Source organism: Carassius gibelio, chromosome A3 (genome assembly GCF_023724105.1).
Source record: "Carassius gibelio isolate Cgi1373 ecotype wild population from Czech Republic chromosome A3, carGib1.2-hapl.c, whole genome shotgun sequence".
NCBI classification, from domain to species: Eukaryota; Metazoa; Chordata; class Actinopteri; order Cypriniformes; family Cyprinidae; genus Carassius; species Carassius gibelio.
The window spans coordinates 10,630,727-10,644,139 of NC_068373.1; the positions used below are offsets into that span (position 1 = coordinate 10,630,727).

General features: G+C 37.3%; 2 protein-coding genes and 1 long non-coding RNA gene across 7 annotated transcripts in view; 1 reads left to right on the plus strand and 2 right to left on the minus strand.

Annotated features, from left to right (window-relative positions):
• Positions 1-13,413, plus strand: part of LOC127946398 (uncharacterized) — a 218,321-nt gene that overhangs the window by 193,928 nt on the left and 10,980 nt on the right. The window lies entirely within an intron of this gene.
• The window catches only part of LOC127946309 (homeobox protein Hox-B3a), a 51,214-nt gene that overhangs the window by 23,742 nt on the left and 14,059 nt on the right, over positions 1-13,413 (minus strand). Inside the window, exon 1 of one of the 5 annotated variants that reach the window (XM_052542821.1) lies at positions 8,059-8,663. The exons of the other annotated variants lie outside the window; for them this stretch is intronic. The gene's annotated coding sequence lies outside the window, so the exon portion shown is untranslated. Of the gene's footprint in view, positions 1-8,058; positions 8,664-13,413 lie in introns of those variants that run through there. 5 annotated transcript variants of the gene reach the window in all.
• On the minus strand, positions 4-5,549 carry LOC127946383 (homeobox protein Hox-B4a-like). Its single transcript, XM_052542928.1, has 2 exons — positions 3,988-5,549; positions 4-3,010 (listed from the first exon to the last, which is right to left on the minus strand). Exons 1-2 carry the CDS (start codon positions 4,409-4,411, stop codon positions 2,694-2,696), a joined length of 741 nt encoding a protein of 246 aa, XP_052398888.1. The 5' UTR covers positions 4,412-5,549; the 3' UTR covers positions 4-2,693.

Consider the following 13,413-nt stretch of genomic DNA (forward strand, 5'->3'; position numbering starts at 1 on the left):
GAGAGAAGACTTGTTTAAAGAGGAGCGGTGATTAATGATTTTTCTGTATAATTCTCACATTTTTCTTTAGGCTTCTGTCTGCAAATAATGGTGGTGAACTTTTGAGGCCCTCAAAAGAAATCTGTTCACTTCTATTCAAGCCAGTGTGGCTTTTTTAAAGAAAATAAAATGTGTAACAACAATAGGATTCCAAGGTCTATTCAGATGCCACACGCAAATGCATCCATTTAAGATTTCGAGTACCTTGAGAGAGATGTGAAAATTACATTTAAGTTGGATGCAATATCTATCTATCTATCTATCTATCTATCTATCTATCTATCTATCTATCTATCTATCTATCTATCTATCTATCTATCTATCTTAAACTGTTAAATAATTATCATGCTACACACAGTATTAGCTAACAGTTGTGTACATTTAACTATTTCAACTTGAGAATGGTCCTCAAATGATTTTAATGCATCACATTTTTTTTTTGCTTTTTGAAGTGTTTGATGTTATGCCCAGACAGCATTTCTTAAATAAAAGGAAGAAAACAGACAAATGGCTTTAGCGGGCTGTGTGGCGAAAAGGCCTCTGATATCAACAAGCAAGTAATAGAAAATCTTCTCGGTGCCACGGAATTCTATAGAAGACCAATTTAAGGCCATACTTTTGTGTAAAGTTCAACGCCAGCAAACTGAATGTTATTTTCTCCGGCTCTATATTTTCAATACCTGCTCTGAGAAAAGAAAATGAAAATTAATACAAGGGCTGCGCCTTCCAAAAGAAGCCATTTGTCTTCTTGATTATCTATTTGGTTGTCAGGGTTTGAGCTATGGCACCGACCCGCTCCTTTGTAATATAAAAAAACACACAGCTTGGGCTGGCAAACAGTCGCGAAACTGTTGTGCAAGAATTACACTCATTAAAGCATTAAAAGCCCACGAGCCGAGAAACTATTTAACTTCTGCTTTTTTCTAACATGGATCCATATTTTTAGGCACGTTCACGGCATCGTTGAGCAGAGGGTTTGTGCACCGTTAAATTGAGGAGAGACGAGACAGAAAGGAAGGGTTTTGTGATTTAGAATAAGATTACAAGGCGTAATGTACCAGGATTACTCGCAAGGCAGCGATATAAATCACTAGAGAGATATGCAGTGATCTTCAAGATAGGCGAGTGCTACAAGGCTAACGAAAATGCGCAGTTGCAAGCCAAATTCAATTAAATTGTGTTTTTAGCCAAACAAAGGGCGATGGTATCCCCCATACAAAGAAATGTGTATTTAAAATAAGCATATCTAGCTTTAAAATCCACAAGAAGACATGACACATGAAGAGAGATTATACTTTTCCGCCATTTATTAAATTTCTAGAGCTATTTACATGTAACAAAGGTAAACAGTGAAAGGTACAAGCAGAAAGAAGACAAAATACAAACATGTAAGAGGAGAAATGTACAATTCATCAGCGAGAAAACTGATCTTTGGAATGTAATAATAATAATAATAATAATAATAATGAATAAAATTGAAAGAAAGAAAGAAAGAAAGAAAGAAAGAAAGAAAGAAAGAAAGAAAGAAAGAAAGAAAGAAAGAAAGAGAAAAAAAAGCGAAATGTATGTGCACATGTCTATGTACCATAAAACAAAACGAGGGTGGTAGTGACATAATAAAGAATAAACGAAAATATAGTCTATTTACTCATGCAATATGCACCTTTCTCTATACAACCCTGGCCACACTTAACTTAAATTTCATTTCAACTTACAAATGCTGAGATTAGCTATTGCAGATATTTGCCACTAAGTCCAAAGGACTTAAACTTATCACTTCATAAAACTAAATAAAAAACAAAAATACAATTGAGGTAATTCAAATAGTACTTAGCAGTGCTCTCGTTAAAATGCTTTGCGTTGTACCGGTTTTGGTTATGCATATCTAGCCTTCCAGCTTCATTGAACTTTTATATTATATTTAATATGAACAACTAATTAGTAATTTGCTGTTCTTAAACTGAAATGCGTTTAACAGGCGAGTGAAACAAAAAACTGTATTTTTAATGAGCGACAAATGGACCACACGCACAATAAACCCTCAGTCCCATTGGCATTGCATTCGAAATGCAAAAAGCAAATGCAAAATAACCTAATTGCTACAAAATACAAAACTTCATATCAGTTGAAAAACACTCGGCTAGTTATTTTTAAGCCAGGGGAATAAAAGGAGTCAGAAAAAGCTTCTTGACAAAACAGAGCGACTCATTTATTAAGCACAACGCTAGACGTCGAGGTAATGGGCAGGCCTATGGTTCATCCTTTGTACCACAGAGTAAACATGACAAATGGGGCCAAGTTTGGCGTGATTAAAGATGAAACACGGATCCATCTTCACCAAATCTGAAAACTATCTGCCGCCTTCTGTGCTTATGAAAGGGGCGAGTGAGCAGGAGAGGCGTGCGGGATAAAAATGGGAACCAGACTGGGAAAGCAACCCATCTAGAGTAGCATTTGAGTTCGAGTCTTCACCCATTTTAGTGTTAAAAAGATTAACATTTTCTTTGCTCCTTTCCCCCACATCTTCCTCGTATTTTATCCCTGTAATTAGAGTGCAGGGGAGAGTAGAGAGAAACAGCGTGGGTAAAATCCACGTTCTACACTCCAGAAAATTAGATTTTATAATTGTACATGTTTTGGGCAACAGTGGAGGGCTATAGATTTGGCGGAGGTCCGCTTGCTCGGTTCTGATTGCTGCTCAGTGTCGGGCCGCTGCTTGAATTAGTGTTGGCAGAGCTGCTGCGTATTTTGGTGTTGGGAAGCTTATGGTCCTTCTTCCACTTCATGCGCCGGTTCTGAAACCAAATCTTAATTTGTCGCTCGGATAGGCATAGTGTATGGGCAATCTCCACCCTCCGTCTGCGAGTCAGATAGCGGTTGTAATGGAACTCTTTCTCCAGTTCCAGGACTTGCTGCCTCGTGTAGGCTGTGCGTGAGCGCTTGGGTTCACCCCCTGAATAGTTCGGGTTCACTGTTGGGATATACAGAGAGCGACACGTTACAAAAAAGTATAACACACGCACACACACAACCCCCAAGCGCACACTCACACTTACATATGATATGTACACTCAACAGATGCACACACACTATAATAATATAATGTAGGCTAGGTACTTTATTTATTTAAACATGAAAAAATAGTATTTGCAAATATACAATGTGACTGTTTAAAGCTTCGGTTATGCAAAAACGTTAGACAAAAAAAAGTGGCCATTGTCCATTTAAGATAAGCAATTTGCATAGTGTCGCGACAGTGATACTAATTTCAAGATTTTTTTCCCCTTAAAATAATTCAGTAATAGCAGCACAAGATAAACCTATGAATATTACATTTTTGCGTAATTCATAAAAAAAAAAAAACATATTCAGCAATTCATTAAGAGGGAACAGTATAGCCTAATCTATAGTTGGCTGTGGGGACTAGGGTTAAGCCGTGATTTGCAAACACGGAGTTTACCCCCTTTTCCGCGCACACCAAGGGAGCTGTATGAATACAAGCACTAATTATCGCGGAATAACAGTTTGTAAAAGAGTCCGACTGTTTATATTACTATGAAAGTTTTATTATCCTCCTCATAACTATTAATATTATTATTTTTTATTAACAATAGTAAAGTGACAATGTAAAGTACACATCAATCCGTCCAGTCACTTAAAATCAAATTACTAAAACATAAAACCTAATTTATGGATAACTTGAACCTCTTCTCGGGAAGAAATTAGTATGAGAAAGTTGCAAAGACCCCGAAAAAGCTTAAAGAAGGAGTGCAATAAAAATTTATGGGGGGTGTAATTATATTGCCCTGCAAACAGACGATCGTAAATCTCGACCAAGGGCAACTTCATAAGAGGAGCAAGAGATTTAACGCCGGACATTAGGCTTTCTAAAGTGTTTGAGCTGTCTGCGCATGGAAACAGTAGTAAGAGAAGTTTAGCTGCACTTACCGATGTTTACGTGGACTTTTTTCATCCAGGGGTATACCACGGGATCCTTTCTTGAAGTGACCGTTAAAGTGTTTTGGCTAGTGGGAGTCTGACCGCAGGCAGGCGGAGGACTCGGAGTTATCGAGTCGCAGTGATGGTTTGGTTCAGGGAGAGGGGTCGAGAGTACGGTTGTGGGTAGAACGTGACCTCGCGGAGAGATGACCGCTGCGGGCTGCCCCGAACCCTGGCACGGAGAGTAGGGTGGGTCGGCGCAGCCCGACCGCTGGTGGTAGATCGACTCATGCTGGAACGAGGGGTCTTGCCTCTGGGCGCTGTAGTAGTCCGGAGAGTGACTGGGTAGGTAGTCGCTCTGGGAATATTCCTCGCATGGTGGAAACTTGGGGTCCACATAGTTCGAGTTGATCAAATAGGAACTCATGGCCATTAATTTCTTTGAATTGCACACAAAATATACTAAAATTTATATGTATCCCTTTACTCGTTTTCCTGTTTGGTAGAACCCTCCTACTTTCTGTCAAGTGAACAAAGTTAAAGGTCCATGTGACATCGTCAGCCAATGGCGTGGATCTTCGCATTCCCGGATAAGGAAATGGGATTAGTCAGTTTAGACCGCGCTCATCAACTCACATTTCGGAGTCCAAAATTCCATACTTTCTCAGATGATGCTGCGCGCTTGATGGGATAGTGAGTAAATAAAAACAATAACAAGCCAATGCAGACACGGCGAAAAGGCATGCTGGATTCTAGCAGCCCCACAGAAAGTCACGCCCCCCGTCCCACTCAGTTCATCTCCACGACGAGAAGAACATGACTACACCTCTATAAAGAACTGTTCAGATTTGGCGAATAGAAGCACTGCTTAATTTTGGCCAGTGTTCATGAAAAGCGGTACCAGGGGAAAGTGATGCAAGAAGCTCTCTTTGCCAAGCTCTTAAATGCTCTCGCTAATAACGGTGAGAGAATGGTCGTGAGCAGCGTGTCAGAGATGAATCTGGGCTTGTTTAAGATCGATAGAAAATTCATCAACTAATTCAGGTTACAAAGCCTCCTAAATCACAAAGGAGACCTTCTGCATTTAAACGCAGTCTGCAGTCATTCCACTCCAAACAGCGCGTTTATCCTGTGTGCCAAATCTACACACACTGAATAGTAATATATGTGCTCAATTTACGATCAACACCAGCAGCAAATAATTCTCTCTGTTTACTTATAGTAATGTTTAAAATTCACTGCATTCAGATAATCACCAATCAGTGCAAAACTGTACAAATTATTATTGTTATTATTATTGCTCATTTCGAATTCTTTTCTAATTCTTTTCTCATTTGGAATTCTTTAAAAGTTCCACAAAATGCGTGGCATCATGAACGCCCTTCAATTCTACACCATAATTTACAGGGAAAAAATGTAGTAGTCAGGGGGAAAAAATAAATTTCGTTACTGCAACAATATTCCACTAACAAAACGTCATTAATAAACAACCCGAATGTTTTAATGTCATCTTCTTTGCCCGCTGAAGTTGAAATGTAGCCTATACATCAACTACATACTCCCCTAGATACGAATTTGTGACTGTGCGTCTGTTTACACAAATCCGGATCTACAGGGTATATATAGATGACAGGTATCTTCTTGACAGGTATTGAGAGAGCCTGCTCACCTTGACAGTGCCTTCCCAGTGTCAAGTGTTGCACCTGGAACAGTCTGCCTCCAAGGATATCAGCAATCTGTCTCGCCACTTAATGGATCGGTGCTTCCTTTATAAACTCTGCTAATGGTTTGTGGTAAACACTGGAGTTTTTCTTGCACATTTCACCCCGACATAGAAACTACACGCATAACATAAGAAATGAAAATAATTTTTTTTCCCACTCCATGGCCCAGAAACAACATTTTCCTACCCTGGGAAATCAAACTCTTTGTCTCTTCAATATATACACGGTCGATCCTTTGTCGTCTGGTGTGCTAATTTAGTCAAAAACGTTTAAAATCTGAAAGAAAAATAAATAAACTGGTGTTGGAAATTAATGAAACACACAACTACAAGCTACTATATATAACATCTATTCACGACAGACACGAATTTTAAAATAGATACTTTGAATCTAGCACACAAAGCGCGAACAGGCCAGCAAGTAAATGCGACAGCGACGGATCTCAACAAAGGTCAAAGAAAGCTGTAAAAGCCCCTGGAAAAATGGCAGTGTTTTATGGCAGGTCAGCTCAGTTTGTCGCCGGCAAACACCAGTCAAAAGGCGAATAAATAGTGAGGTGAGAGGGTATAAAACAATAAAATATGCACATAGGATAACGCCACTAGTTATTTAACCCCTTGACACCAAGCAAAGATTTTATGACTCCTTAAACAAGCGTTCCTCTCACCAAACACTCGGTCACTCATTTCATGGAGAACGCTCTGAAATAAAGAAATAATTCATTCTAAGGAGTTTCTTTTTGTTTTGGGGATTCATCGATATTTTAAGGCTGGTTTTTAGATGTAGCCTACAGAAAAGGTAAGATTTCATTTAATTCTACAGTAGAAGCAAGAATAATGCACTATAGGCTAAGTGGGGGAAAAAACGGAAACGCATTAATTTTTGGAAATAGATTACTTGCTATTTAAAATCATTGAGCGTATCCGATTTATTCCAGCAGCAAGCAGTAGACTTTGCTACGGTATTAAATCTACAGAAAAAATGAGGGTTAAACATACAATTATTTGTTACTACATAACGCTCCATTTGCCACATTTCGTACCTTAACGAAAAGAAAACGCTACCAGAAAAAAGGGACTAGAGTATAAACATCATAAAATTAATATTGTAGCTATCCAACGAAACTGTCGTTGCACTTTATAACAAAATATTTCAAACAAGCACCAACACAATATATTGTAATATTATAATTTTAATATTATAATTTTCCTTTAAGCACTAAAACAATGCCAAATAGCAATGGAAATATATATATATATATTTCTAAATCTGTACATATAAAATAACGATTTAGTAAAAGTCACAAAATTGATATGATATTAGAATATATATATAGCCTATATATATATATATATATATATATATATATATATATATATATATATATATATATATATATATATATATATATATATATATATATATATATATATTCCTTATTGTTTGCACATCTAAATTGGAGGGGTTCCTGGACAGTCTTTGTTCTGATACGGCAAAGGCAGAAAATTTTATTAAGATTATAAATTGACTCCAAAGTATTCACGAAAAAGATGCATTATTAAAAGTATCAAAATAATATCGAATAGTATCGAAATATTCTCAAACGAAGGAAAATCATTTTACATTCACTGAGCAGTTTGAATGTGCATAAAAAAATTGTATCATATCAAAGAAATCTGTAGCACCCCTAGTGTTTGGCATTCAAAGCTCTGGCAATTTTTCAAATGGGCCTCTGCCATTTTCAGCTCTGTTTTTCAATTTGCCCGACTCTTTTCTTTTCTCTTAATTCATTTTGATTTCTGCTTGGTAATAATTGTGCCGATCTTCTTGCACTGAAGCACGCTAGCATCCATGTCCGAGTTGAAAACATAAAAACGACTAATAATTTAATGTTTAGATGGCTCAGCTTTTACGTCGCATCTAACTTCTACATCTTATTTCACATTTTATAGATGCAAATCTATTGTAACAGCAAAGGAGAAAGTTCAGCCTTGGTGTCCACTCTAACCCTTTCACCCCCTGAAGTCCCCGACCTCGCCTTCACCCCCGTGAGCCATCTCCTTCTGAAAGCCATAGGGACCTCGAGCCATCTGCCTCATTATGGGGTTAATGTGTACACCGACAGGCATTCAAAGCCGCGGCTCAGAGACTATAGCCAAGGTAAATATTCACCTTATAAAACACACACTCGCAACAGTGCAACTCCGTGGGGCGCGAATTCAAAAGTCATAACTCCGTTATGATAGGAGGGGGGACCCGTACTCGCCAGCGTGCGCGAGCACGTGGTCTGCCCATGCAAACACCTGCAGAAGAGAGCGCTGCAATATGCAAATGAAGCGCCTTTTTCTTTACTTACTTTTTTTGACTCTTGAGCGTTGCACCTCTCATTTCGGTAGTCCCTCGCCCATTTCTTCTCTTCTTTGCTGTACATGGTCTCTGCAAGGGATTGTCGCCGCTCCAAAGCCTTTTTTTCATTTCAACCGTTCCTGGGAGTCCCTCCGTCTGAAACCCCCACCCATCCACCCACCACCACTCTTTTCTCCAAAGCCACAGGTTTAGCCCATGACCTCGCCGTGATACCTTTGTGTGCTCCGCTCCCTCTCATTTCCGTGGGTCCCCTCGAGCTCCTCTCTAACATCACGCGACGATAACAGACAGACGGACATTAAAACATCCAAGAAAATCTCCAACCGATTTAAGAGCTCAGAAAAAAGCAATAATAAGCAAAAAGCACCGAGCCACCAACTTCGACAGCAGGAGTCATCGCGCCGTATTTTCCGTTTTGACGCTTTATCTTGCTGGCAACAACAAGGGGCTTTCCCCACACAAAGCATCCTTCTCTGTCCTAAAACAACTAAAAATAAAATGCACGTTAGCCCCGAGCCGCTGTGAGCTCTACAATACCATTGGGCGATATAAGGCATTTTGTTGTGGACTCTCAAGTTTTCATATTAATCTCGCACTTTGGCAGTCTTTGTTAAACAGCGAGGCGTGTCACGAGTCCCAGTACATTTTAATATTTGTTAGACGCGCTGACCTCCGGTTCACCCCTTCTCTGGGTCTCTCCCACTCTAAAGGTCTATAGTAATGCATGCATAGTTTGCTCGCTCATACTGAATTGTGCCCAGGTCATTACTTTGAAGAAAAATGGCTCGAGAAAGGGGGTCATTCAAAAAGGCTTTATAACCCACAAATCAGTTCAACCATAGAGCAATTCTTTATTTCCCTAGTTGTATTCAGAACACTAAAGGAGATATTCAGCGTGTATCTGAAAGTCCAGACTATAAAAACGACCGCTTCTATAAAAAAATAGACACACTTCTAAATGTGCTTTTAAATGTGCATTTAGAAGAGATAAACATATCTACGCTTTTACAAAAGAAAAAGTTAGTTAATTCGTTAACTAAAAATCCACTAATATAAAACATTTTGTTGTGTGTGAAATAATAGATTATATTGGCTAAATAATTTATATATTTATTTATACAAATATTTAAATGTTGGATATATTTAAAGCGTTAGATGTTTCCATGCAAAAACGATATCAGTCATTAAATACAAATATTTATAGAATAGGCTATTTAACATTATATATATATAATGAGGGTACAGCACTGCCCAGCAACGGCACATGCTAGGATGGAATGGAAATTAATTCAGTGAACTTTAGCTGAACTCCAAATGGGTCGAGTTTTCTAATATAATTATTCACCACTTACGTACGTTTTTTCTGAGAATACCAAGTCGCTAGGCATCACATCATCCTGATTCCCCACCATTAGTCCAAATGTTCGTGCCAATAAATTAATATTCATTACCAAATTATCAATTGCCCAGTTTCTTGCGCTTTTTCAACACTATACTCTAAACACCCCTTTGAAATTAATATTTAATTTATTGGGAATAGAAAATATATATATATATATATATATATATATATATACACACACACACACACACACACACACACACACACACACAACACACACACATATATATGTGTATGTATGTGTGTAGGCCTATGTATATAATTTCTTTGAGATATTCATAACGATTGGTGGGATATGATATTATGGCACTAAATTTGAGTTTCCTAAGAAAAGGAAATGTGCTTCTTAAGTAAATTTCCTCTGTTTATTCACAACTTGTCCACATTTTAAACATGTAAACGAAATACCGCAGGTGGTCTTCCGTTTTGAATGTGACGAATGTGATCAACAAACAAAAATGTGAAAAACAATAGGCCTCATATCAAAATAAAGGTATGGCGTTCATTTTATTTATTTTACGATCAGAAAAAGAAAATATTTTTGTGTTGCATTGAACGCGCATCCGACGCCCGCAATCATAAGCCCAGTCACGAACTGCTTGTTATTTCTTTTATAAAATGTATAGATATAAGTTTATCATTTCGTATGCACACATGAATATTATAACACGATAAAGTAGATGGTCGTAAGAAACCCAATTTGCAAGCTTTATTTGTAGAGTTAAAATAATAATGTTATACATAGAAATTTACGCAATGCACATGAATCGCTTTGGATTTACAAGATTAGGAAAGTAACAAAGTAGCCTCTAGAATAAACAATTAAATAATGTATTTTCAATAATATAATTTTTTAACACAAAGTTTATTTGTGACAGGTAGGCTAACTGTCAAACTGATTTTTCTTCATGTGTCACCTAAAGTAGGAATACACGAATGCATTAAAAAATGTGTTATACTTGTCTTTGACTGGCCTTATTTGTATTAATATACAAGCTGCCTTTACAAAACGCATGCACGCAAAAGGCTAAATATAATTAATCTCAGATTAAGCTACATTTTAAAAAGGTTTGCAGTACAACATCATGCCTTTTTGTTGATGCCCTAGACCTCAAGAATCGATTGTCTTTTTTTTTTCTCCCCAACACACCCTTCGCGGGAACGTGTTTTGTTACAAAGTCGGTCTTCTCAGTTCAGCTCTTTCTATCATTTTTCTAATCTTTTCAAAAGAGACAGTCTGAAACCCCTCACTCCCCCTCTTTCTCCTTCTCCCACTTTGCCATTGACATCCAGCGATTGGTCAAGCGCAGTGAGTCGACAGCCAACGACCGAGTCACAAACTTTTGACCCCTGAACTATTTGACCCCGCCAAATCTCGCGCCACTTCTAACGAGACTACGTTCACCTTCTCCAGCTCCTTTGGATTAAACGTAGACAGAGAGAGACGGGAGAACGAGCCAGTCTTGAGCCTCAGTCATAGCTTTATGCTTACTGATTAACGACAAAAGCATTGCACTAGGCTGCCTCACGATGTAGCCTAAGCTTCTATTGGCAAAGTGCTGTCTCCTATAAGTAGAAACTATTATTAGCACTTTTCATTACACGAGAAAGAAAAATTATACGAAATCTATCGGATCGAATTTAGGATAGTATTCTATTTCGATCATTGAAATCGCGTATTTCTAGATTTTCCCAAAAGCTTTAGTCCTTAGAATAGGGCGACAAACAAAAACCAGCAGCCTCAGACATCATGATCTTGGTCTAAAGCGGGCTCTGCTGGCGATGGAGGAGAGTTACAGCTGAGAAAAATCTAACTCCTGGAGGAGAAAATATATGTAGTTTTATTAGAAGAAAAAAAAAAACGTCCATAGAATAACTTGGAAATAAGATATGTTAATAAATATATTGGCCTATTCGATCTGACCAATTAAATTGAAGTGTATACAAATATATATATATATATATATATATATATATATATATATATATATATATATATATATATATATATATATATATATATATATATATATTACTTATTTGCCATAAATATAGCTTTACATTTAAATTTAATACATTTATCATCATGAATTTAGTAATGATTTACAGTTTAATTCGAATTATTTTCCAAATTAAATGATTGGATTATAAAATATTGAGATTATTAGCTATTACAAATATCAATATTTATAAATGTGCTGTTCGTTATGTAATTTAATATTTGTCAAATTATTATAGCATAATTATAATTTATGTATATGCAAAATGTTTGAACAACATAAACGGGGTCATTTTTAGTGTTATGTCTCGCTTTAAGAATTGTTCACGTAGGCTAAATGAATACTTTTTTTTATTATATTTTATATATTCTCCACACTTGAACAGCCTAAATATTTGCATAATTTGTAGTATCTAATCAGGATTTTGGTTTTATCGAATTTGGATCATTTTTTAATTGGCTATGTCTTAAAGGGAATAATCCGATATAATCAATCTGTGGCAGATATGGCGAGCAGGCGACGCTGTTCAAATTCTGCCTGTCCTGTTCACCCTTATTCTTCCTGTGCTATACATTTCCTATGTTTCGAGAGTGTCAAGTAGGCCAGCAAAACATGCAGAAAACATAAATGTGGGATTTCTTGTCTGTTGTGTTGGCTTTAAATTGAAGAATCAATATAAATGTTAAAAAATAAAAAATAAAACAATGATATAAAATATTCTCATTCAACATGCCCATTTTTTAGGACAAACATCGCATAACTCTGCTTTATGGATTAGTTGTATTGTTTCGCGCTTGCGCCTTCGCAGCAGCCACAGTCTGCTGACCCCCGGATGATCCCGTCCTATGCATTATGGATGAGATATGCTCCGAGATTGCCCCTATCAATATGCAAAACGCATTAGTCTTAAAATTGCTGTTTAAACGTTTGAAATTGCTGCGTCTTCATGGCAGAGGCTTCATGGAAATCATAGAAATTGATTTTTAGTACCAGATGTTCGATGTAGAGAGAATGCTGGAAACTTTATATTGAAAATGTCCTGTTAAATAATTTCTCTGAACCTTGTTACATTAATAAAAAAGTACATTAATACCAAATAGTCGTATATGTCTTTGGGCTAAACTTCATAGACCACAATCATAGACTGTAGTCTTTGATCCCCCGAGTTTGTGTCAAAACGTATCACACACGCTGCAAATATTTCTCTGACGCACAAACACACCTAGAATTGACGCCCTGTCGCCTTATAGTGACTCACAGCACAGCATATACTCCAGGGTAATTGCTTTTCCTCATTTTGCATTGTTTTATATTTGCATTGTATGCTATAGGCTAAGTATGGACTTTATGATTGTGGTTGACCTCGATTGTGGTTGTATGGAAGCTTGTCTTTTTAAGGGACTTTCTAAAGGAATGCTCGCTTTTTTTCTTCTTCTTTTTTTTCATGGAGGCCAAAGCCCTCCCCACTCATATCATTAAAAAGGAAGCTGATGAAAAATGAAACGGTAGCTATCGACTCATGCCCGCGACCATAATTTCGCCTTCCTGTTTACGGCCTGAAACTTCCTAACTCTGCTGCTCGGACATACCCACACACACATACACACACACACACACACACACACACAAACTCTCCTTTACTCTCTCTTGTGCGTGTTCTCTCTCTCCCTCCTTCTCCCTCTTTCTCACACACAGAAATGCCAAATGGAGGGCTATAAAATCTGTAACACTCATTGAAAGTAGGCTGTAAAACACCCTGAAAGCTTAACATTTATTATTTTGGAGGTAATGTTGATGTTAAATGCAGATGAGCAGGAACGAACCAAACAAGTATTTTGATAAGAAAAAATAAGCATAAGTATTCGATTTTCTAATAAAGGCTAAGTTCTGGCAAAACCCCAAAAGCCTGTCCCGAAAATCAATGTCCAACATATTGTATAAC